General features: G+C 40.1%; 1 protein-coding gene and 1 long non-coding RNA gene across 11 annotated transcripts in view; one reads left to right on the top strand and one right to left on the bottom strand.

The window, feature by feature from the left end:
• Positions 1-9,880, bottom strand: part of LOC117314522 (uncharacterized) — an 82,558-nt gene extending 72,678 nt beyond the window's left edge. For all 3 annotated transcript variants that reach the window (XR_004529323.2, XR_004529322.2, XR_004529324.2), the window contains exon 1: positions 9,235-9,880. This is a non-coding gene — a long non-coding RNA (uncharacterized lncRNA). The remainder of the gene's footprint in view (positions 1-9,234) is intronic.
• RSPH3 (radial spoke head 3) overlaps positions 9,735-25,730 on the top strand; it is a 95,710-nt gene continuing 79,714 nt past the window's right edge. For 6 of the 8 annotated variants that reach the window (XR_004529320.2, XR_012324964.1, XR_012324963.1 and 3 more), the window contains exons 1-6: positions 9,740-10,218; positions 14,946-15,033; positions 20,506-20,647; positions 22,216-22,361; positions 23,740-23,943; positions 25,525-25,687. Coding sequence is in view for 2 of the 8 variants with exons in the window: in XM_033867924.2 (XP_033723815.1) it covers positions 9,779-10,218; positions 14,946-15,033; positions 20,506-20,647; positions 22,216-22,361; positions 23,740-23,943; positions 25,525-25,687 (1,183 nt within the window). In the remaining 6 variants the exon portion in view is untranslated. Of the gene's footprint in view, positions 10,219-14,945; positions 15,034-20,505; positions 20,648-22,215; positions 22,362-23,739; positions 23,944-25,524; positions 25,688-25,730 lie in introns of all 8 variants that reach the window. The other 2 variants (XM_033867924.2, XM_033867925.2) reach the window with 2 other exon arrangements.

Genomic DNA, 25,730 nt, shown 5'->3' with positions numbered 1-25,730 from the left:
TAAACGTCAGCATCATATGTATATAATGAACATGCTGGTTCTAACCATAGGTAACACAGGGACATTCACAAGTCCCAGATGAGATAAGGCGAAGATTCAGGACTCAACGGCTGCTAATACACAGTTTACTAGTCTTGCCCAATTAAAAGAACCGCAAGCTCTTGGACATGAAAATGATCAATAAGCTACATGACTCTGTTCTGAGAAAAGGGGAGTGTTTAGTTCTTCTCGACATTGTATCTCAACCAGGTAAGTAGCTAAGGCAATATTAGCAGACGTTGGAAACGAAATCAGTTTTAAGCGGTCATCAAACATGACATTCCTTCTGAAACAAGGGGTAAAGCATGCGAGGCAAGAAATACATTTTCTGGGGCTTCCCTGGTGGCGCAGTGGTTGAGAGTCCGCCTGCCGATGCAGGGGACGCGGGTTCGTGCCCTGGTCCGGGAAGATCCCACATGCCGCGGAGCGGCTGGGCCCGTGAGCCATGGCCGCTGAGCCTGCGCGTCCGGAGCCTGTGCTCCGCAACGGGAGAGGCCACAACAGTGAGAGGCCCGCGTACCGCAAAAAAAAAAAAAAAAAAAAAAAAAAAATTTCTGGGACCTGAGAGTTGCCTCAGGAGGAATAGCTCAGGGAAGTTCTGCAGGCCAAGCTTCACCCTCAGTCCCCAGAACCGACCAGACCACATGGAGGTCAACCAAGTAGCTGTATTTTGGTCCAAAATGAGTAAGGTTGGTTTCATAAGTCCTTGTGAATCATAATTTCCTCATTACTGAGTTCTTCATTTTGACTGCTCTTTTGTGAGTATTTTTTAATGAGGGACAGGAATGGTCTATGGTGCAAGGCTTTGCAAGTCTGAAAGTAAATGCTATTGCCTTGAAAAATAATGGAATTTTTGAGGGTGAGGTTGTTCCCAACATTTTCCCTGAAAACTCTATTAGATGTTGTTAAATTGTCTTCTGATCTTGTTGCAGAAAAGCCTACGGTCAGTGGGATTTTCATTCTTGCAAGGTAATTTGCTTCTTTTTGCCTGGATGCTCGTAAGATCTGTTTTCTATATCCCTGTAGTATAAAAATGTTGCCATTAGTTTTTCTTGGATTGTGGACAGCCATCTTGATCTGTGTATTCAAGTACTTTTTCAACTCAGGGAACACTTGTTAAATTACATGTTTCATTGTTACTTCTCTGGTCCCATAGGAATATGAGTTTTAGGTTGAATTGTTATCTGCTCTCCTATATATCAATACCTATCATCTCCCATGCTGGGTCAATATTTTAATCCTTTCCTCTAGTTCTGAGAACATTTCTCAGGATGGTTCTTTAAATCACTCATTTGACGTTCAACAACATTCTCCATAATGTGGATTTGAATTCTGTAACTGCAGGTTTAATCTCCTTTTAATCACATATTTTTAATACCCCCTGCCTCATATTCTGATTCAGACACGTTGAGCTCTCAGATCCTCAAGATTCTAGGCATTCTCTCACCTCTTGGGCTTCACACCTGGTATTCTTTCCCCCTCATTTCATCTGGCAAACTCCTACAATTTCATTCGGCCTGATCTCCAGCATCATGTCACACAGGAAGCCTGCCACGACCCCCAGCATGGGTTAGGGGTCCTCGTGCTTCTATTGCACCCTGTCCCACCCTGTTATCACTCATATCACACAGGATTGGAAGTTTCTGTTCCCCTGGTTACCCCACTAGAGTCGTGAGGGCAAGAACCATGGCAATTTTATTCATCATCCTAATCTCAGCCCCCAGCACAATCCCTGGCATTCAGAAAGTATTTCTGCCTATAATATCACCCCCTTTCAATCGCATCTAATTGTCTTTCAAGCACTCTTTTTCTTGTGGCTTCCTGCTTTTATTCATGGGTGGTGCCAATGTCTTTAGGGATGCCAAACTGTCTCACTTCTAGAGATGCGTCTTCCTCTGACTGTCCAAATACATACTTCCTTTCCCCTGTCTGACAGCACTTTTTCCAGAAGCTCCATGTTTCTCCTCTTCCTCCTCTTACCTTCCAGCAAGGGAATAAATCCAGACTTGGTGCTCTGCCAACAAACAGCATCATAACTGCCCCCCGGCCTCACTCGCTGTCTACCTGGGTGCCTTTTAAATCTCCTTCTCAAGCTGAAACAGACTGCTATGCACAACTTCTACCCCCTGCCCCTTGCTTACATCTACTGCGCTCTTCTAAACAGAAATGGACAAACCCTATCACTGCTGCCACAGATATGTAGCTAGTACTTGGAAGAAATTCCCACTTCATTCAATGCCATTTTAAACCAAGAGTCCCCAACCCTGTCCTTTTAAAACAAATCTCAGGGACAAGGATGTTATAATTTTGGGAAATATCCTTGGATACAGTTTAGAAGACCTAGTTATGCTCTATGTTGTATCAGAGTTTCTTATAGAGATCTAAATATTTAACAATATTCATAAACAGCTGGGGCATATATACAATAAAGCACAATTCTACCAATGTTGTCAATGTTTGGGTGAGCTGTATGGAGAGCAGGGAGACACCAGTCTCCCAGGAAAGGGAATGGTCTTTCCTTTTGAGATGTTTCCCTCAAAACAGGGGACTTAAGTGCTAGTGTCTGCATTTCCTGGATTTCAATATAATCTCAGGGCTGGGAAGAGAGATTCCATCCATTCAACATAAGAAAGTTTATAAAACTTGCTTCTGCTTCTGCCAAGGGAATTCAGCTCAGAATTTATTTTCAGATAAAATCTCATGGATAACTAAAGTGACTTTTGATTAATTAATGCATATGCAGGGAAAAAATTCAGTAATAGTTCTTAAGATTTTTCAGTTAAAAGGAATTGGCATACTTGGGGGGGTTTAAAAGAAATTAAATACATTATACATGACTAGCAAATATACCTCATAAAATTGTGATACATATGTTCCTGAAGAGTTATGTAAAAATAGGTTTTAATTAACATATATTCCAGACCAGAATGCCTTTTAAAAGAATACCATTCTGAAATGTTTAAAATGAAGATTTCTTTTTAAAAAATTATACCTCTTTTTTTGGTAATTTTTAAAAAAATTTTGCTTTCTTTAAATTAGGTACATTGATCCCATAATCTTAACTCTTTATAATATGAACTTATTGAAGATAATAAAGACTGTCTAACTTTTTAAAATAAAGACATGCAGACCCAAAGATACTAGACTGTTTCAGAACATTTGGTTTTTATTTTTTTTAATTTGAAAGTCAGTATTGACAATGGCTTTCATAAATTTGAAATTTACATTCTCTTCACCAAAATCAAGGTAATTTATAGCATCTACTTCTTCAGCTCTGTCTTCTCAACCTACGGGGTGTTGTCATGTGGACGTCCCACAACCTTCATAATATCAACATGTTCCCTATTAGGTGGAGGAAGCAAGCTGGAACCAAAGAGATAAAGACATTGTACAGAAGGAAAGAGGAAAGTAGGGGTGCCCACGTTGCTGTCATTCAAATCCCTGATTCCAGTGACGCCCGAAGCCCTCCCATCCCCGCAGCGCTGCCATTCCGGAAGTCACGTGAACCGCCCTTAGAAACATCAAAACATACCCTGCTTGCCAAGCAAGTTCAAACTGGGTTTCTACCACTTGGCATCAAGAGTCTTCACTAATATAACGGCCTAACGTTATACCTTCATTGTTATAAAGTTGGGCATAAATGATGTTTATAAAAATTGTTTTAAATCTTGTATTTACATTGCACTTCACCATTTTCTAAGCATCTCTGTTATACACATCTCTTTTGACGTGTAAAAATAATTGGGTGAGATGGGTAAAGGAGCCTCTACTCTGTTATTTTAAAATAATAATGAAAGATAAAAAAAATCAATAAGACAAAGAATCATTTAAATTTTGCCTGAGGTCACACAGCTAGTGAGCGCAAAACTGGAGTTGCACCCCAGTCTTCTCTCAATCCAGTGCTCTAAGTCCAGAATCCTGGCCCTCTGATACCCAGCCTCATGTTCAATGTGTCCCTTTAGGCCTGTGCACAGATGTTGAATATTCTAGAGAGACTGGCTCTTGAAAGGAAACCTTTCCCCAGTGTAAACAACTACCTTCTAATTGGCCTATTTTGTAAATGTGATTTAAAAAAAAAAAAAAAACAGTATTTCCTTAATACCAGGTATGCTTGTGCTGCAATAATTTTACTTACCAGAAGATAATAAAGAATTAGTGACACCTTGTGGCAAAAACACATTAATTTGTGAGCTACTACCATCCATTTTCAGTTGCGAGACTTGTCCAAAGGCCTTATGCCCTTCACTAAGTAGTTAAGACAATAGCAAAACTTCTGGAAAGAGTAATCTATGGTTGTAGACTCTGCTTCTCACAACTAAAACTGTCCTCCCCTTGTTCCACTTGGGCTCAGTTCCCACCACTTCACGGAAACTGCTATTTTTGTCAAGTTCACAGACAACTTCCATGTTGGCAAACCCAACGGTTACTTCTCAGTTCTCATCTTACTTAACTTCTCATATTTGACCAGGCTGACCCCACCGGTCCTGAAACTTCTGGTTTCAGCAAGACCGCACTGTTTCTTTTTAACTTCTAAAGTCTCCAAAGCCGCTACATGTTCATGAGCACCAAATTCTTATCTCTAGCCCCAACCTTTCCACCGAACTCCAGGCTCACATCTCTAGCCTACTCCCGTGATACATCCATTTGATGCCCAAGCAAGCATTTCAGAATGAACATGCCCAAAACAGAACTCCTGATTTCCTACTCCTTCCACCCAGTCGGCTGCGTCTCTGTAAATGACATGATTATCACGTCATTTTGCTCAAGCCAAAAACTTAGCAGTCACCCTTTGCTCCTTTATTCCTCCCCTCCATCTAATCCATCAGTAAATTACCTAAATTCATTCTCCAAAGTATCCCAAATGCACCCCTTCTCTCCACCTTCCCTGCCATCACCCTGACTCAAGCCACACCCTCTCTCTAACCTGCAACGCCTTCCTGACTCATTTCGTACCCTTACCTCCTACAATCCTTTCTTCACAGAGCGATGGGTGACCTTTGTACCCGCTAACTCAGATCGGGTCATCCCCCCACCTTAAAACCTCTGAACAGCTCCCCATAATCCAAAGTCCTCCCCCATCCTACAAGGCCCTAACGGGCTTTGACTCCTCACTACCTCTAAAAACTCACTGCCAAGCTCTCTTCCGCCTTCAGGACGGGACCGTGCACCAGCTCCTCCCCTCTGCCTGTGCTGCTGTCCCCCAAACTCCATGTGGTTGCTTCCTTCTTATGTCATACGGGTCTCGAGGTAAGTATTACCTCCTCAGGCCTTGTCTTAGAGCTAATCTAAAGCAGCTGCTCAGGCACTCCTTACATAACACCCTGCTTTGTTTCCATCGCAGCTTTTATCATTCCCCCCAAATTTTCTTCTTTCTTTCTTTTTTGGTTTACTTGCCTGTTATCTGCCTCTACCTATCCCTAGCTCCCACTAAAGTGCCTGGTACAAGGAAGTTGCTTGATGTGTCTTGAATAATGAACTGTCATAAGTTCTCTCTTGCATTCTCTTACCTATGCTCAGAAAATTTCAGAAACCACAGCCATTCACTCATTTTTTAAAAACTCTAAAAGGATAAGATGCTTCCTTTTCTTTTCCTTGGAAAAACTATACATCTGTGCTATTCATTCATTCATTCACGCATATTCACTCAACAAACTATTATAGACAAACATTACAAATAGGATACAATCCCTACCCTCAAGGAATTCATGGCCTAGTTGTGGAGGCAAACATGTCAATACATCATTATGAATATCACTTGATAAGTAAAAGATAGAAATTGCTTGAGGACTATGGAGAGTCTAACAATATTTGAGACTGGAAAAACAGGCAGTAACCAGACAGTGAAGGCTCAGCATGTTTAAGGAGTTTGAACTCATAGGGCAAAGTGGTGACAGAAATATTTGAGGAGGGAACTAGTATGGTCAGAGTTGCACTTCAGATAGACCATTCTCTGATTGCACAGAAGATACAACTTAGGCTGTATGGGTCTCGTCAAAGGCTGGTAAGAATAGTAAGAATGCAAAGAAGAGGACTCAGAATCAAGAAGCATTTAGGAGGTAAAATGGGCACGGCTTGGTGATTATTTGGGAGATACATATATATATATATGAGAGAGAGAGAGATACACAGCAAAAGAGGTGGAGGGATGGGAAGAGAACAACCACCGTAAGCTGATATGTTAGTGCACAGGTTCTAGAGTCAGACAGATAAGGGTTTAAATCTTGGTTCGGTCACTTACTTGCTGTATGACATTAACATCCTTAAGCTTCAATTTCCTTGTAAGTTAAATAGAAACAATATGACAACTAACCTCAAAGGGTCATTGTATGAAATCACGTATGCAAAGTGCTTAGCATAGCGCCTGCTATATCAGAAACCTCCATGAATTGTTAAGGGGTTTTAAAATTACAGATCCTCCTCGACTTACAATGGGGTTATGTCTCAAGAAACCCATCGTAAGTTGAAAATATCATAAGTCGAAAACGCATAACCTAACAAACATCACAGCTTATCCTAGCCCACCTTAAACGTGCTCAGAACATTTACATTAGCCTACGGTTGGGCAAAACCATCTAACACAAAGCCTATTTTACAATAAAGTATTGAAAACTTCATGTAATTTGTGGAACACCTTACTGGAAGTAAAAAACAGAATGGCTGTAACTGTATCAGCTGTTGACTCTCCTATCATGCCTCACGGGGAGCTGTGGGTCACTGTCTCTGCCCAGCATCATGAGAGAGGATGGTCCCACATACTGCTAGCCTGGGAAGAGATCTAAATTCAAAGTAAGGTTGCTACTGGATGCTATTGCTTTCACAACATTGTAAAGCCAAAAAATAAGTCGAACCACTGTCATTGGGGACCATCTGTATTACCAATCTACCTGAATCTGTGATCATATCCCTACTTTTTCTCCAATGCTATGGATGAACTGTCCATGCTTCTAGACAAGGCCAATCCCTCTACTTGTGGGTAAGAGCCCATCCCTTCTTGCCTACATCCTTACATCCATTCCCTCTCTCTCCTACATCATCCATTCTGCCCTCTCTACTGAATCACTCCTTTAAATAAACACATATACAGTTAATTCTCCCATTAAAAAATAGAAAACCTTCTCTTGACCCAACTTCCTTTTAGCTACCACCTTAGTTCCTTCTTTTCCTTTGTGGCAAACCTCCTTGAGTCACAAATTTCTCTCCTCCCATTCTCTTCTGAATCCATTATAACTGACCTTTCTTCTCCATAACTCTACTGAAGGTGTGCTTTCCCAGATCACCTCTATGTTGCTAGATCCAATGTTCACAACTTGCTTAACTTCTGAATAGGATCAGACATCGCTGACTACTCCCTTCTCCTTGAAACACTTTCATCACTCGACTCCCAGGTGACCAAACTGTCTGCAATTTCCTCCATCTCTCTGATCACCTTTTTCAGTCTCCTTTGCTTATTCCTTAACTTTCCAACCTCTAAATATGCTCAAGGCTCATCTCTCTATACTCCCTTGATAATCTCACCAAGCCTCATGGCTTTAAATGCCACCTATATGCTATTGAGTCAAAAATCCACATCTCTACTCTGGACCAATCCCCTGAAACCCTAGACTCCCATATCCAACTCCTACTCAACATCTCTACATTCAGATGACTAACACGTCTCTCAAGCTTAATGTGCCCAAAACTGAGCTTCCAATGCTGCCCCCGCAATCTGCTCCTTCCCAGTGTTCCCTGTATCAGTAAACGGAAACTTCATTCTTGGCATAACTTCTAGCTATGACTTAGTAGCTTGAATCAAACCAACACTTCTATAGGAATTAGGAATATCTGTTGCTGAAAAGAAAAATAAAACCAAAGGATAAGAGTAAAACAAAAACCAAGAAAAGCTGAAAAAACAAAACAAAACAAAAACCACACAGGCGATTTGAAGGCACTGGAGAGCAACCAAGCCAGTGAGGACATAAGGGATTGGGATCCCAGGGAGAAGAAAAATACATAGTGATAGAGAACTTCTCCATTGCTTTTTCTCCTGGGGCATTTACTGAGTTTCTGAGCACAGCACTTAGTGCAAGCAGAAAGCAGTGACCCAGAAGTGTCAGGAGTCTTTCAGATCTGGGAAGATAAAAGCTAGAGTTGAGAACTTTAGACAGGTCTTGAAGGGACAAGACCCCAGAGATAGGGGGACCACAGAGAAGTAAATTGGACAATTTGCTTGACAATTTGCTTAATTTCCTTTTATCCTTGAGACATTTGGTTAATTCTAATCTGCAAGGACACTAGAAATCAAGATACCAAGCAGGTGCTAAGTGGTCAAAAAGCTAAGTAGACCTTTCCACAATCTCACAGAGCTGGGAATACAAACTTACAGAGTTCAAGGCCCCCCCAAGATGGGGACCCATTAAAATGCTAGGTTTTTTGTTGAGATTCTTAGAGGCCTATGGTCTGGAATAAGGGAAAACCAGAAATTGATCAGTCCTCCCAAAGCCTGAATCCTTTATTAAATGTCAACTCTGCCAGCTGAGTAAAATTAAATCCTCTGAAGAAAAACAACATAAGCCAGAGCGTCTCTGCATTTTTTTCTACACAATGCCCAACATTTAATCAAAACCCTTAGAGTCATCTTTAACTCGTTTCTTTCTCTAGCCCCCCACTTCTAGTCCATCTGTTTCTATGCACATCAGACACAATTTAAATGTCACTTTCTCCTTTGGCCCATTCAGAAACCACCTCAAAATTAAGAGATCAGACCTAAAATCTTCATTCAGTGTTTTTACCTCTCGCATTTACCATATACCTTTATGTTAGTGTTTATACAATGCCTACATCTGCTTTAGACCATAAGCTTCAAAGCACAGGAGGGATCTCGATCTTAATAGAATGCCTTATCATTTACCAGATACAGTTCTACCAATTTTACTCTTAACTCTTTTAATCCTCATGACAAACTCTTAAGAGATAAATTCTATTACCCCTATTTTGCAAATTAGCAAGATGAAGCACAAAAACATTACCTTGCCAGAGGTTACAGGGCTAGTACGTTGCAGAACCTGCATTTAAATCCACACAGCACTTAACTGAATTGAAGAACGCAAATGCAAATAACCGATCGCTCAGGGATGCCTAAACTTCACTTACACAAACCAATATTCCTACATTGCCAGTACTAAAACCAATCCATTGCGTTTCTAAGGGCAGACTCACCCCATGATGCTTCATTCTTCAGGGCAAAGGGGGCCTAAAAGACTCAAGAAAGTGCCCACCCTTTCCCAAAATGAGACGTCGGTGGGGCAGGCCTTCACGCTCCGTGCGCCCGAGGGTCCCTTGTAGGACTAGCAACAGAGCGGTAAGCAGAGAAGGCGGAGAATGCAGACCAGCTGCGGAGGACGGCGGCAGGCGGCCCCTGGGGCGGGAGAGGTGGCGGTGCTGGGAGGCACCAGGGAAGCCCTGGCCCGGCCCTGGCACGTAACAGAGCTAGGAGCCCGGGTGCCACGCGTGTGCGACCGTAGGTGGACAGCCCGAAGTAGAGGCGCGGCGTCAGTGCCGGGAGAAGCAGCCGAGGGCGGCCCCCGAGGAACGAGGCCTGGGAGAACGGCGCCAACACAGGCCCCGCAAAGCCACACTCAAAAGTGGGACCGGGGACCACGGCCGTCCTCCTCAAGCCTCCGCGGGGGTCTGCCACGCCCGCCTCCTTCACGCGCAGGTGCATCTACAAGGTAGACTTGGGTGGGCGGAGTCAATACCGGAAATGCCCCGGCGCACTGGTCTTCCCCCGAAACCCTCCAGCAGGAACTTCCCTGAGGTCCCGCTTCCAGCCGGAACGCTGGGTTGCTGGGCAACCGGTGCGGGTGGCGCCGGCGGGCTCAGTGCTGCACCGAGTAAGCCGAGTGTAGCTCCCACCTCCTGCCCTGGCAACTTCCCGTCCCGCCCGCTTCCTTTCTTGCCGCCTCTCCTTGCGTCGCGGAATCCCTGCCCTTGGCACTACGTGCACCTCTCCGGCTCCCACGACACTTTTGTGGCCACCTGCTTCGAACCCAAACTTCACCGAAAGCGAAGCGGTCTGACCCTGGGCGTGGCCTGCACGTTGACGGACCGCGCCTCTCCAGCCATGGCCACCTACACCTACACCAGCCGGCCCCGGGCCCTGCCTGGCCGGCGCCGCTGTTACCGGGACGACCAGATGCAGCAGTGAGTGAGCCAACCAACCCCTCTGTGATCTCACCCCCACCCCGCCACGTCCCGGGGCCGCGGGGTCCTGGCCCCTTCGCCCTGGCAAAACCTGCCTATGCTGCTTTCCCTTCTCTACACTCTGCGAAATATAAAATTTCCTCCCCTAAAGAACTCTCCCGTGGTGTGGAGAACTGAAGCAAGAAAGGGCAAGAAATCATGCTGGCATGATTGATAACATGTGGACGGAACCGACTTATTTCACTAAGTTTGAGTCAAGTGATGTTTACTGTTGGCCGACTATGTGCCATGCAGGCACCTTCCAGGGGCATTTACAGACATTTTCTTACGTAGTCCCCAGTGCTGTGACCTTGGTCTCCATTATGCAAATGAAGAAACTGAGGTAAAAAGGTGTCACACAAGGCTTCCCTGGTGGCGCAGTGGTTGAGAGTCCGCCTGCCGATGCAGGGGACACGGGTTCGTGCCCCGGTCCGGGAGGATCCCACATGCCGCAGAGCGGCTGGGCCCGTGAGCCATGGCCGCTGAGCCTGCGCGTCCGGAGCCTGTGCTCCGCAACGGGAGAGGCCACAACAGTGAGAGGCCCGCATACCGCAAAAAAAAAAGGTGTCACACACAATAGCGTGTCCAAAATGGGAGCCAACTAAAGCTGTTTCCACAGCAGTCTTTGGACAGGAATCAGGTTATCCTAACATGCTGGACCCCAAATTGTACTTTTACATTCATCAGTATTTTCAAATATTCAAATATCCATATTTGGAAAGGGCGTTAAACGTTATGGTTCTCTTAAAGTTCTTGCCGTAAGCCTCAAATTTTGGAATCAGCAGAACTTTACAAGAATTCAGGGTCCATGCAAGCAGGAACCTTTGTGACTTTTGTTCACTTAAGACTCTGCCTGACACATAGCACTCAACACAAATTGTTGAATTAATGGCTGAACAGGAGCAGTGTAGCTCTTGATGCTTATTTCAAACAGAGTCTAAATTCATAATTATCTTATTCTGACAATAAAGACTTTTTTTTTTTCTCTTTTTTGCTGTACGCGGGCCTCTCACTGTTGTGGCCTCTCCCATTGCGGAGCACAGGCTCCGGACGCGCAGGCTCAGCGGCCATGGCTCACGGGCCCAGCCACTTCGCGGCACGTGGGATCTTCCCGGACCGGGGCACGAACCCGCGTCCCCTGCATCGACAGGCGGACTCCCAACCACTGCGCCACCAGGGAGGCCCAAGACTTCTTTTATAATAAATGTCTACCACTTTAAGAAAGCCAAAACAAGGAAATTTAAATTTAAATTATTTATATTATAAAAGGATTCAATTTTAAAAGGGACTCCTTTGAGAAATACTTCCTGGTGCCTTTAAGTGGTTGCTTACAAATCCTTCCTATTAAATCACACCAACAGTTGAAATAAGAATCAATGGTGGTTCATTAGGAACAATTTCTTTTTTTTTATAGAGTTGGTTGATTGGTATATTCAAGTAATCTGTTGATTCAAGCCTTTGGAAGGAGTTCTTTTATATTATGTCTTTGATTTTTCAGTTTAAAATTATCCTTATTGGTGATTTTCAATTTATAAAAGTAATATATGCTTGTTGAAGCAAATGAAGAATACAAAATAAGGGGGAATAAAGGCAGAGTTAATTATCTCCCACCGACCTCTACTCCCACTTTCTTGTTGTAACCAAATTTAACAATCTTGGGCTTCCCTGGTGGCGCAGTGGTTAAGAATCCGCCTGCCAACGCAGGGGACATGGGTTCGATCCTCCCCTGGTCTGGGAAGATCCCACATGCCGCAGAGCAGGTAAGCCCGTGCGCCACACCTACTGAGCCTGCGCTCTAGAGCCCGTGAGCCACAACTACTGAGCCCACACACCACAACTACTGAAGCCTGCGCGCCTAGAGCCCGTGCTCCGCAGCAAGAGAAGCCACAGCAATGAGCCCATGCACCACAACGAAGAGTAGCCCCCGCTCACCACAACTAGAGAAAGCCCGTGCACAGCAAAGAAGACCCAATGCAGCCAAAATAAATAAATTTTTAAAAAATCTTATTCTTCCACACCTCCTTGCTTGTTCACTCATACAGGAGCATATGCACATATGTATAGAAGGTTTATTTCCAAAGTAGAATCATACTACACACATTAATCTGCAGTTGGCTTCCCCCTATTTTATAAGCTCTGATTCCTTTTTTCCCTAATTTTTTATGTATACATGCACATACATATCTAATCTTTTAATAATTATCCTGTTACTCATGCCTGTGGGTTTTCTTAGTACAGCCTTATTCCCCAGCCCCTTCCCTTGCAAACCTACTCTCCCTCTCCTGCCCCCAAACCATGTTAACGACTTTGAATGAATACTTCTGTACTTTTCTCCAGGCTCACAGGTTTATGTACACGTGTATAAATATATACATACACATACACAGCTACAAGGGCTTTACTTCATAGCAGTGGTAACATACACAGTTCTCAACATCTTCCTTCACTCACTTAATTCTTTGTGGAAATTCCTCCAATTATTTTTAATAGCAGCATGATATCCCCTGATACCATATGTTATTAAAATTTTCCACTATTGATAGATATTCAGTTCACTTCAAGTTTTTACCACAGAGAAGGAAGTTTCAGTAAATAGCCTTATGTACTGGCTTTTATATATCTATGAGGCAGATTCCCAGGGTGGGATTGTTAAGTCATGTGTTTTTTTAATACAGACAAATGGAACAAAATATCTTTCCTCCAGAAATGTTTAAACGTATTCTTTTTCCCACATCCTCTCCAGCAATAGGTGTTATGGACTTTTTTTTCTTTTTGTCTTTGATATCATAAAAACAAAACCAAAATTTATCCTCACTATCACTTTTAATTAGCACTAGGAGGCTTTAATCAAGTAAGCATTATGTTTGGATTTTTCCATTCTGAAAGATCACTGGCTACAGTGGATAGAAATGTTGGAAAGAAATGTTGTTCCACACAGTTAAGAGACTAAGAGACTTCTGCAACAGTCCCAGTAAACAATAGTGGTGGCAGTGAGCAGTGGATGGATGCCAGAAAGATTTGGGGGGTAGAATCAATAGGATTTGCTGGTTGTAGAAAATGGGGAAGAGGGAAGAGTCATGGATGACTCCCAGGCTTCTAAACCAATTGGGTGATTAGTAGTACCATTTAATGAAATAGAGAACACTACAGAAGTAACAAGTTGGAGTGGGAAAATGATAATTAGTTCAATTTTGAGGTTGCCTTTGAGACATTTGAGTGAGATGTCATCAGGCATGTCAACTGGCTGTACAGTCTGGAGCTCAGAGGAGAGTTCTGAGCTAAAGATAAAATTGGGAGTTTTAGGTATATGGACATTAAGTGAAGCCTTGAGAGCGGATGAGGTCAACTCAGGACAAGAGAAGACTGAATCATAAGGAAATTCTTCAGTGGGGGGAACTAACAAATACCTGGCTGAGAAAGGAGTCAGAGAAAAAGCAGAAGAGCGTTCAGAATAATATGGTGGTATCAGGGAGGCCTGGGATGGAGAGCACTTCAGCGGGGAAGTGGCCGGCTGAGCCGAACACTGTCCAGGAGTCGAGTAAGATGAGCAGTGAAGCATGTCTGGGTTTTGAGTAATATGATGCCAGGCTATCCAGTAGTGGTTTCAGTATGTGATAAACAAGCAATTTACTACCCCTAACAGAATCATTTCTGAGAGAGTACTGTTATTGGTACAGGTCGCTATTTGGTTTCATAACCACAAATGGCATATCGTCTACAGAATTTCAAATGAAAATATCAGCTGTGTATTTTTCACTATTGATCATTCTGACCTCTGAAGTTAAAATTTTATTAATATTTTAAAAATATCATTTTAAAATATCTTGGAGGTTAAAGAACAATAATAAATGTAACTTATGTTTTAAGCCTGATTCTGTTAATGTAACTTTTCAATTCTGGAATCAAAATGTTTTCAGTCCTTTAGAGCAAGCCCCATTTCACCTGGGCTCTTTTCAGGTTTGTTAAGTAGTCTAACAGATTTGCATCCTAAATCTAGCTCCACCTCTCACTAGCTAGGTGACCTTGGTCAGATTCCTTTCTGGGTCTACTTTCTCTTCAGTCAAATGGCAACCATCATTCCCAACTTGAAGCTTATTGTGAGCAATAAATAATATCTGTGAAGCACCTGGCTTTATAATAAACATTCCATTTGTCTCCTTACTTTATGGACTGTGCTAAAAAAAAAATCAATTAAAGTATTTTCATCTTAAATGAAAATATTTTCATTTCTAAATCCTATTAAAAATGAGTTGACTTCAGACAGAGAAAGACAAATATGACATCACTTATATGTGGAATCTAAAGAAGTGATACAATTGAACTTATTAACAGAACAGAAATAGACTCACAGACATAGAAAACAAACTTATGATTACCAAAGGGGAAAGGGGGGAGAGGAATAAATTGGGAATTTGGGGTTAACAGATACACATTACTATATATGAAATAGATAAACAACAAGGACCTACTATATAGCACAGGGAACTACATTCAATATCTTGTAATACCTTATAATGGAAAAGAATCTGAAAAAATATATATATATATGTATAATTGAATCACTTTGCTGTACACCTGAAACTAACACAACACTGTAAATCAAGTATACTTCAATTTTAAAAAATGAATTGACTTCATAGATACCAATACTCTATTACAGTCATTATTTAGAATTTGCTTTTTTACAGAGCTGAAGAACCTATGCATTACGGAAACATAATGTATGACAGAAGGGTGATCCGAGGCAACACTTATGCTCTGCAGACAGTACCACTGGTAAGTATAATTTGAATAGTATAACACAGAGCGTTCTTGTGGTGAAGGACCAATTTTTGTTTCTTTTAATTTCTAATCTGTTATAGACTAACACATTTATGAAATAAAGATGAATTGCTAGAAAAATGAAATGAAAAAAAAAAAAAGACATGCAAAATACAAACCAGATAGTGGTTGCCAGGGATGGGGGAATAGGGAGTAGTTATTTAATGGGTACGGAGTTTCCTTTTTACAAGATGAAAAGAGTTCTGGAGATGGATGGTGGTGACGGTTGCACAATGTGAATGTAGTTAATGCCACTGAACTGTGCACTTAAAAATGGTTAAGATGGTAAATTTTATGTTATGTGTATTTTACCACAATTAAAAGTATTTTTAAAAATACAAACCCCAATTTTTTACTAGGTTAATAGAACTGTGGAGATCTATTCTAAAAGTTTCCAAATGTTTACTCTCAGTTTCTATAATTAAATTGTTATAGACCAGTTCAAATAGCTCACAGACAACACGAGTCTGAGGACCACACTTTCAGTAGCACTGGTCTAATATATTTAGGTTTGTTTAAATTATCTCATGCTCCAATACTGTTACCATTATTTAATCAAAAAGTCTGAATTATGCTTCTTTTCTTTAGTTCACTCAACAAATATTTATTGAGTTTTAAGTCCTGTGCTGGGTATGTAGGATACAGAGATGAGTAAGATATAGTGTGATATTAAGAATGATTTCTTGGGGATTGACATATGTGCTCTAATATGTATAAAATAGATAACTAATAAGAACCTGCTGTATTAAAAAAATTAAATTTAAAAAAAGAATGATTTCTTGGCACAGAAATGAAATATAGTTAACTTGTAAACACTATTTGACATATAAATGCTTAACACCACATGGGATGTATGGGATGTTAGACATTCTGAATCAGCATATATCAAAATCACCTAGAAAACTCAAAAATATATATGCTTCAGCATACCATGCATCTACTGCATTAGAACCTCCAAAAGTTGGACACAGGGGTATGTAGTATTAATAAACTTCCCTGGGCCATTCTGGTACAGCCAGTTCAGGGGCCAGCATTTAGAAACAATAGCTCAAACATGTGATATAGACATGTTCCAGCATTTTCTTGTGGCAGTAGCAATGAATACTGCCAGACCTCAAACAAGAGTAGAATGGAGAATCACTGCTTTTTTAGTCCTTTTTAAAAAAATTAATATTATGATGATTTGGTACATTTTTTTTTAGTTCTTTAGTCAGTTCATCAACACCTCACTTTAAAAGTATACTCAGACTTCCAGTTCCAGACATGTAGGAATTCACCAATTCCTTCCTATTCCTCCTTTTACAACTAAAAAACCCTGGATGTAGCACCACAAACAAACAGGAAGATTCTGAAAGGTAGAAAGAAGAAAGTGGACTGGCTAGGAACCTCTGGACTTGAACAACATGGCAATGAGTCCATGGGTTTTCTTTTTGCCTCTCACATATCCCAGAGTGCCAGAGAAGCCTGCAACCTGCAACCACGAACACCCTGGAACCTGGCACACCCTAAGAAAAGCCTGCTCCCTCTGTCCAAAGGTAGAGGGTGGCCTCGTGCAACAGAAACCTCCTTACCATTGTAGCCCTCCTCCAGCCACACACCAATGGATAAACCGCGCTGCCCCTCCACATGGCCATTGGTGAGGCCAAGGTGGAGAGCTGGACCTTTTAACATCTCCACGTGACAGCAACAATACGAATCAGTCCTCTGATTCATCCATGGAGTTGGTGTCAACAAGGGCAGAGCAGGAGGCTGAAGTGCCACCTCACCCGGGGCAGTGAGGTGGTAAGAGATGGTATAAATGGATCCCCTGCTTTTTCTGGGGTGGCATCAGCTGAGCCAGGAGGGAGCTGAATTTTCAACCCTACCTGACGGCAACAAGGAGGAACAAGGTAGTAAGAGGCAGTGCTAGCCAGAACTCAACTCCCCTACACTCCAACGCTAGTGTCAGTGGAGCATAGCAAGGAGCTGAACTATCACCCCCACCTGGCACCAGTGAGGTGATGCAGGTTGGCACCCTGCTTTCACTGCATGGTGGTAAACTTTCCTCTCCACTCACACCTGTGCACTAAAACAAAAGGGGTGACTTTCTGCTAAAACGATTAAGACCCATAGTCTCACAGCATAATACCCAACATGTCCAGAAGACAATTTAAAAATCACTCAATTGTACCAAGAACCAGGACAGTCACAACTTGAATGAGAAAAATCAATCAAGAGATGACAACACCAAGATGACTCAGATGTAGGAGTAACCTGACAAGACTTTTAAAGTGGTCATCATAAAAATACTTCAATCAAAAATGAACAATTATGAACTTTCTTGAAACAAATGGAAAAAAATAGAAAATCTTTGCAAAGAAACAGACAAGATTAAAATGAACCAAATGGAAAATATAGAACTGAAAAATACAATAACCAAAATAAAAACCTCTCAGATGGACTTATTGGAGATGACATAGGAAACAGTCAGTCAATACAGAAACAAATCAGTGGAATTACCTGGTCTGAAGAACAGGTAGAAAATAGACGCCTGCCCCCAAAAAAGCCTCAGAGATCTGAGGAACAATAACAAAATATCTAAATTCAGTCCCAGGAAAGGAGGAAAAGTGTGGGATTTGAAAAAATACTCAAAGAAATAGTGCCTGAAAATTCCACGAGTTTGACAAAAGGCATAAACCTACAAATTTTCACCAAGACACATCAAAATCAAACTTCCAAAAGCAAAAAACAAAAAAAGTCTTGAAACCAAGATTAGGGAAATACAAATTAGAGAAATACAAATTAAAACCACAATGATGTAACTACACACCTGTTAGAAAAGCTAAAATTTTAAAATAATAGTAAGATGAAGTGCTTGTGAGGATGTAGAGCAACTGGAACTCTGGTAGATTGCAGTTTGAAATGTAAAATGGTACATTGACCCTAGAAAATCGTTAAGTGGCTGCTTATAAAAACTAACAAGCACTTACCATTCAAGTCCACAATTTAACTCTTAGACATTTATCCCAGAGAAATGGGAACATATGTTCACATATTAACCTGTTCACAAATGAACATTTGTAGCAGCTTTATTCATAATAGCCAAAAAACTGAAAAAACCAAGTGTCTTTCAGTAGGTAAATGGTTAAACAAACCTGGTACATTCGTGCAATCAAGCACTGCTAACAAAAAGCCATGAGGGCTTCCCTGGTGGTGCAGTGGTTAAGAATCCGCCTGCCAGTGCAGGGGACACAGGTTCAAGCCCTGGTCTGGGAAGATCCCACATGCCACGGAGTAACTAAGCCCGTGCGCCACAACTACTGAGCCTGCGCTCTAGAGCCCGTGAGCCACAACTGCTGAGCCCATGTGCTGCAACTACCGAAGCCCATGTGCCTAGAGCCCGTGCTCTGTAGCAAGAGAAGCCACTGCAATGAGAAGCCTGTGCACCGCAACAAAGAGTAGCCCCTGCTCGCAGCAACTAGAGAAAGCCAGAGTGCAGCGGCGAAGACCTAACCCAGCCAAAAATAAATAAGTTAAATACATAAATTTTTTTAAAAAAAAGGAATGAACTATTGATACAGGTAATAACCTGGGTGGACCTCAAGGACATTATGCTTAGTGAAAAAAAGGCAATCTCAAAAGGTTACATTCTGAATGATTCCTTGTATATAACATTCTTAAAAAGACAAAATCTAGAGATGGAGAACAGAATTGAAGGTGGGACTTGGAGAAATATAAAAGAGGCTCCTTTGGGGCAATGAGATAGGTCTCTATCTTTATTGTGGTAGTGGTTACACAAATCTATATATAAAATCATATAGAATAATATACACAGACACAAATCAATGCCTGTAAAAATTGTGAAAACCGAGTAAGATCTGTTAATATCTTATATGTTAATTTCCTGATTTTGATATTTTGTTATAATTGTATAAGATGTCACCATTGAAAGAAGCTGGGTGAAGCATACACAGGACGCTATGTACAATTTTTGCAAATTTCTGTGAATTATTTCAAAATAAAACTTTTTTAAAAAGAGATTATAACTAGATCTGAAACAGTTAAGTTAGGCAATGCATTTCTAAAATGAACTTGTTGTATTTCTGTTACCCTAAATCTTTCAAGGCTGACATTTATAATTCTATTACATTAAAAAATAGAAATAAATCAAGCATGATATTTATAATAATGTAGAATATACACATTATACAAAGGAAAAGTCCTCCATTGAAGAATCCCAAAATGATATTAGTAATTGTATTAGAAAAATAAAACTGTAGGTGATATTTCTTTCTTTTTGGTAAAGATATTTCTTTCTTTTTGGTGGTTATTTTATAATAAAAGGAAATGATAACTATGTAAGGGAAGAGCTATTCTATGACAGGTATTGTGTTAGACTTGTTACATTATCATCTGATTTGTTCCTTATAATCTAAAACTTAACAGATGTTATTCCCATTGTACAGATGAGAAAACTGAATATCTGAAAATGTGGGTTATTAGTCCAAGCTTTACTAATCCTAGTAATTAATAAATTAAGGAGTTGGAATTTGAGCTTCAGAGCCAATGCTCTTCTTTCCACTATATAATGTGAATATGGGGAAAATTTGCGATAGGTAGTGTGAGGTTAGGAAAACAGTATAAAATGTATGATATCACCACAACTTCACAAACACTGTCTGCATTTCAATAGCAGTAGCCATTGTATTAGGAAGATGGGATTATAGGTAATTTTCTTTTTTCTTTTTTAAAAAACTACAATTTCAATTAAAATGTTTTTAGAAGTCTAATTTTAAATATTAAAAATTTTCATGTAAAGTACTTTTATATTTCTCCTTTTCTTTTCATATTTACCTTGAGATAAGATAAGTTAGCTATAGAGAAGGACTACAGAATTAGATATGAATATGAAATCAAGGACTGCCACATATTGCAGGACTACTGTGAATAATTATACTTTTAATCCCTTAGCTACTATTTTGTGCACTTGGACAGGCTTCGTTTGGACTGAGGATATTTTCTTTGTGAGCTAATATAGTTTTTAAGGAAATTCTGTCCATGAAATCAGATTTTTAAAAAATTCGAGCGCTTTTCAATTTCTTAAGTACACATTAAAATTTACTGTGACTGAATGGTTGTATCGGTTTACTAGGCCCCAGAGGAGTTCATGGTAAAAATCCTTGAATGAGGAAAAACAATTTATTAGATGGGATTCTGCACCCATTTTAATTAAGTCATAAATTGAAGTTACTTTATATGTTTTGTCAGATACCTTTGTAATTACCAGACAAAGTTCAAATAAATTTTTAATCATCAAGTCACTGATGATAATCAAGAGGCATTCTCTGACAGAGGCTTTTATACCATCCAGGAATCACTTTTGGAACAGCAGTCCTATATGCTTTGAGAAATATTTTCTAAATTTTAGAAGCCTTTTCTGTCACTCAGCCTGAGCAGCCCGATCCTGCAGAGATTCAGAGACAGCAGCAGGCTAAGAGGAGGGCTCTTGCCAAAAAACGAGCCCAAGAAGAGCTCAGACCACGAACGCCCGAACCCGTGGAAGGCAGAAAGCATGTAGATGTACAGACAGGTATGTGGGCCCGCCATTGGCGTGGTGGCTCCTGGGTGTGCTTGGTTTTCTAAGTCAGTTCATTTTATTTGGCCTTTATATTATTTATGTGTCTGTTATGCTGTCCAGTACTTCCCCAGTCACATGGTAGGAGAAGTCCCTTCATTAAACAAACTCATAGACTATATATTATTATTATATTGGGTATGGCTGCAAGTATGAGATGGGGTTTTTGAAAAAAGAATTTAATGACCAAATTAAGTTCTCTCTTAGCCCTTTTCACATATTCTATTCTCAAACTGGCATTATTTCTTACTTTTTATAGCCCAACATGAATCAGTGTTGGACCAACAGGAGAGGACAGCAATCTAGTTTTATTTTGGTGTTTTGTCTTTTGAGGGGAGTAAACCCATTTAGATCTGAGTCCCCCACTTCTCTCACCATGGCCTCTTCTTGTCTCTCCTTTTGTTCTCCATTCGCTTTGCTTACTCCCCAGGGCCATTCGGGCTTTCCTAGGCTAGTGCCAGGCTTTTCCTCTTGTTTGACTGTTGTCAGCTGTGGAGGCTTACCTAGATCTATAGGGTCTAGCTGTGTTGTTGATAGAATCTTGATAGTCAAACAGTACTTGGTGTTCTCCTTGGACCAGTGTAACTACTCGGCATTCACCTTGCACTCTGCCAAGATGGTGAGTAGATTCATCTGAGATATTTCTGGATAATAAGGATGAAAGGAAGAGGACCATTCCGTGTTTTTTCCCTACGTTGAGGCCAAGTGTAGAATGAGTATATGTCTGTGATTAGCCAACATAGTTGTAATTCTGAGAGAGCTAAATTTTAGTGTTTATTTATACCATCAGAATATTAAGTGATGGAATAGCAGGTACTTTTTGTTGAGTATTTCTTATATCTCAGTGACTACACCAGGTCCTTTTCCTATGTATCTCCTTTATTATTACAAAGACTCCATGTGACTGATAATTATGAGCCCTTTTACACATAAAGAAACTGAGGCCCAAAGAGGATGTAATTTGGCTGGGTTCTGTGTTCAACATCTGACTCCGATTCTCATGTTCTTTGCGTGATACCATACTGCCCTTGCCTCATATAAATTATTCCTAAGGTGAAATTTGGTTTCATATGTCTGTTTATAATATGTAGGCTAGAGGGAACATCAGGTAACACAGTGACATGGTGCATAGTTTTTTTAAATATCCAGGAATTTTAAAATCTTTATAAGTTGACTATCTTAGGACTCGTTAAATAAATGGATCGTTAACTTTGCATCCTGTGTTATACTTTGTGTCTTACGTACATCTATGATTTCATGCTCTTCTTTAGTTCTGTTTTCAAATACAAAGCACAGTGCTTTCTCAACATTTAATTAATGTTCTAGCCTGAGTAACCCTATAGTCTTCCAAATATTATAAAAACGCTTAGCACACTATGTGAATTGAACCCCACATTTGAGTACTTTTATTCCAAGACTTGTTTTCTGATCCAAAATATTCAATTCTATTTTGAAGGGACTGTAGTTTCAAATACTTGGAATAGACCAGAATTTCAAACTCAATGTATATGGTGTTCTCTTAGAATTATACCTTGAAGAAATTGCTGACCGCATAATAGAAGTTGATATGGAATGCCAAACAGATGCATTTTTGGACAAACCACCAACACCGCTCTTTATTCCTGCCAAAACTGGCAAAGATGTGGCCACCCAAATTCTAGAAGGAGAGGTATAGTACATTATTGGACTTCCCTCTATCTTCTTTATAAATAGTTACAGTTAGGTTTACTTAAAAGCTTAACATGAATACAAACCACTTCACAGTCAAGAAGATTCTACTTACTGCATTTCTTTCCAAATTTATCTATAATAGTTTTATACTGAGCTACCCAGAAATGTTATTTTTTAAATTATTTTTTAACATCTTTATTAGAGTATAATTGCTTTACAGTGGTGTGTCAATTTCTGCTTTATAACAAAGTGAATTAGTTATACATATACATATGTCCCCATATGTCTTCTTGCATCTCCCTCCCAATCCTACCCCTTCTTGCATCTCCCTCCCTCCCACCCTCCCTATCCCACCCCTCTAGGTGGTCACAAAGCCCCGAGCTGATCTCCCTGTGCTATGCGGCTGCTTCCCACTAGCTATCTATTTTACGTTTGGTAGTGTATATATGTCCATGCCACTCTCTCGCTTTGTCCCAGCTTACCCTTCCCCCTCCCCGTATCCTCAAGTCCATTCTCTAGTAGGTCTGCATGTTTTTAAATACCATGATCTCATTTTCCCTCTTTGCTGTTCAGAAATAAAAATTTTTAGAAATGTTTTTAGAATATTTACATATTTAATTTTTGTGCATTTGCATACTTGCTTAATATATGAATATTAAGGTAGATTTGTACCAAATAAAAGTAATATCTCTGGTATAAAAAGTTCCACTGTTAGTTCCTTGTAGATTACATAAATTTTATGAAGATGATCTATGTTAGGAAAATAATCCTGAAATAATTACATTTTCATATCAGTGTGGAATGCATAAATAGGCCAGTTTATGAAATTGAAGAAGAGAAGGCGGTCCTTATGTACATAATGACTTCAGTGAGATTTAAGATTTGAAGGAATTTGAAAGTACGGTCGTTGAGATTGGGAAATTAAGTTTTCATAACCTACATAGAAGGGTATATTTGCCTCGAAATCCTAGAGATGAATCACCAAAATATCCGTTATTCTTGTTCCTTTGTTCTTCAAACCGTTATCAAAACGACCAGTAAAAACTGAGCAGAAAAGGCAGAGAATAAGAAAGACGGACATTTCCCTTGGGTTTCAGAGTTTTATCTGAAAATTGTTGAGTATCGAGGTTCATTCTGATGATTGCATAGGTCTTTTTATAACTTAGACTCAATCATTTTTTGCTTGTAAACAGCCTGTGTGCCCTTCAGGCTATTTTGAGGATCAGAAACCATAAATAAAACACCAGCACAGTGTCTGGCACACAGAAGACACTCAATAAATAGTATTCTGTTATTGCTACTCTTCCGGATATTTTTTCACTGAGCCTTTGGTTCATGATTACAATTTTAAACTTGCTTTGTTTTGTGTGTTTAAGCTCTTTGACTTTGATCTTGAAGTTAAACCAATGTTAGAAGTTTTGGTGGGAAAGACCATCGAGCAGTCTCTTCTGGAAGTAATGGAAGAAGAAGAGTTGGCGAACCTGCAGGCCCGTCAGCACGTACATGAGGAGTTACGCAACGTCGAGCTTGCGGAAGTTCAGCGACTTGAAGAGCGGGAGAGACGACACCGAGAGGAAAAAGTATAGAATTTTAGTTTCTCTCTTAGATTTTGGTTATTTAATAGACTATGTTCAAAATCACATGTAGTATGAACAGAGCTCAAGATCTTTGCAAACATATAGAAAAGACCTGTAGTAATTGTTGCTCAGGTCTCTCCTGTAGATCACAGATCTTTCCTGGACTGAATTACGTTTTTAAGTTCCACTTTACATAAATGTACCTACACAGAGTTCCCAAAGTTCCTAAATGTAACAATTTAAATTACATATGTTCCAGTGAAAGGCACTCTTAAATATCAAGAGTGCTAGAGAAAGAAATAACGTGAATTTGCCCCAAGTCAGTGGCAGAGAAGGTGGCAGGAAAAAGTGGAGTATCTTTGGGTAGGTGGGCGGTAAGAAGCAGAAGATCTGCCTAGAATTCTGCGTCTTATTCTCTGTGGTGAGCCTTGCTCCACATCTGTAGAGTCTACTACTTGTGTCTTTATAAAATATTTATACTTGGGGTCTTTATAGAATATTTCTCTAGATTATAGGTTTTTAGAACCTTTAATAAGAAAAGTTTTAGAATCCAATTTTTAAAATATGCCAGAAACCTCTAGTTAGGAAGCACGAGGCTCAGTAATCTTTAGATAAGAGTCTGTCTGGGTTTGGCAATAACTGTCACCCTGTATTAAACACTGGCTGGATAAATGATGAAGGAGTTCCCAGACACCTGAAAGGGCTCAAAGAGTTTAGCTTACCACGCAGAATAGCTTAGTTGTCAGGACATTTTACCCAAAACCTAGTCAAATGGACTTTCAGTTCTCCTCCAAAGTGAATAATTAATTGTGTAAAGAGCATAGGGCTGATGGTAAAGATTGTGCAAATGCAGGATTACTTGTTCACAATTATAAAATGAACACTGACAGAATTAGCTTTGTTGAAATAATTGGTGAAGACCCTATCAAAAAAAAAGTTAAATTTGTTTATTTACTGTTAGGAAATATATTTTAAAAAATGAAGTCTACAAATCATCTAGATTTATATTTGCTTAAACTTTGAAAATAGATTTAATTAGAAAATATATTAATGTTCCCACTTGTACATAGGAGTAGAGAATAGTTCATTAGCTTCAGAGGTTTCATATGAGCTACAAGAAGCAACAACAACAAAAAGAGGTTTTATAATTTTCTGAACTTTATGAACTCAAAGAATCATTACAAATGAGATAACTTATTGGCCCAAGTTTTTAATCAAAGATATCTAAGCAACTGTAATTTTCATATCAGCAATACTTTAAAATACTAATTAAAAATACATATAACTGTTATTATTCTTTGATATCAGCCATACAGTCAAACATGTATGTCTTGAAATTATTTTACTTGAAAATGGATCAGGAAACAAATTTTACCTTAAGTTTCATCTCCTCTGAATTCAGTACCTACCTAGCTGTTGAAATTCATTAAAATCTTGATGAAAAACCTGAACTGGTAATAGACACCTCGCTGTTCATTTTTGGATACAAATATAAGTCCAAATTCTTCCCGCTCACTAGAGTCAGCATTTGGGGAAGACGTAATAGCTGAATAACCACCTGTGGTGGCGTTTTTCTCTGGGCAGGAACGTCGTAAGCAGCAGCAGTGGCAGGTGGTTCACAAGCATAAGGAGACTGCACAGAAAATCGCCGCCCGAGCGTTTGCACAGCGTTACCTGGCCGACCTTCTCCCTTCTGTTTTCAGCAGCCTCAGGGATGCAGGCTACTTTTATGATCCTGTTGAAAGAGGTCTGTGGAGGTCTTTGTTAGATTAACTGTCTAACAATAAGCA

Source organism: Tursiops truncatus, chromosome 12, assembly GCF_011762595.2.
Source record: "Tursiops truncatus isolate mTurTru1 chromosome 12, mTurTru1.mat.Y, whole genome shotgun sequence".
Classification (NCBI taxonomy): Eukaryota; Metazoa; Chordata; class Mammalia; order Artiodactyla; family Delphinidae; genus Tursiops; species Tursiops truncatus.
The sequence above is the reverse complement of the archived record's forward strand: the minus strand, read 5'-3'. Positions and strand labels throughout refer to the sequence as shown.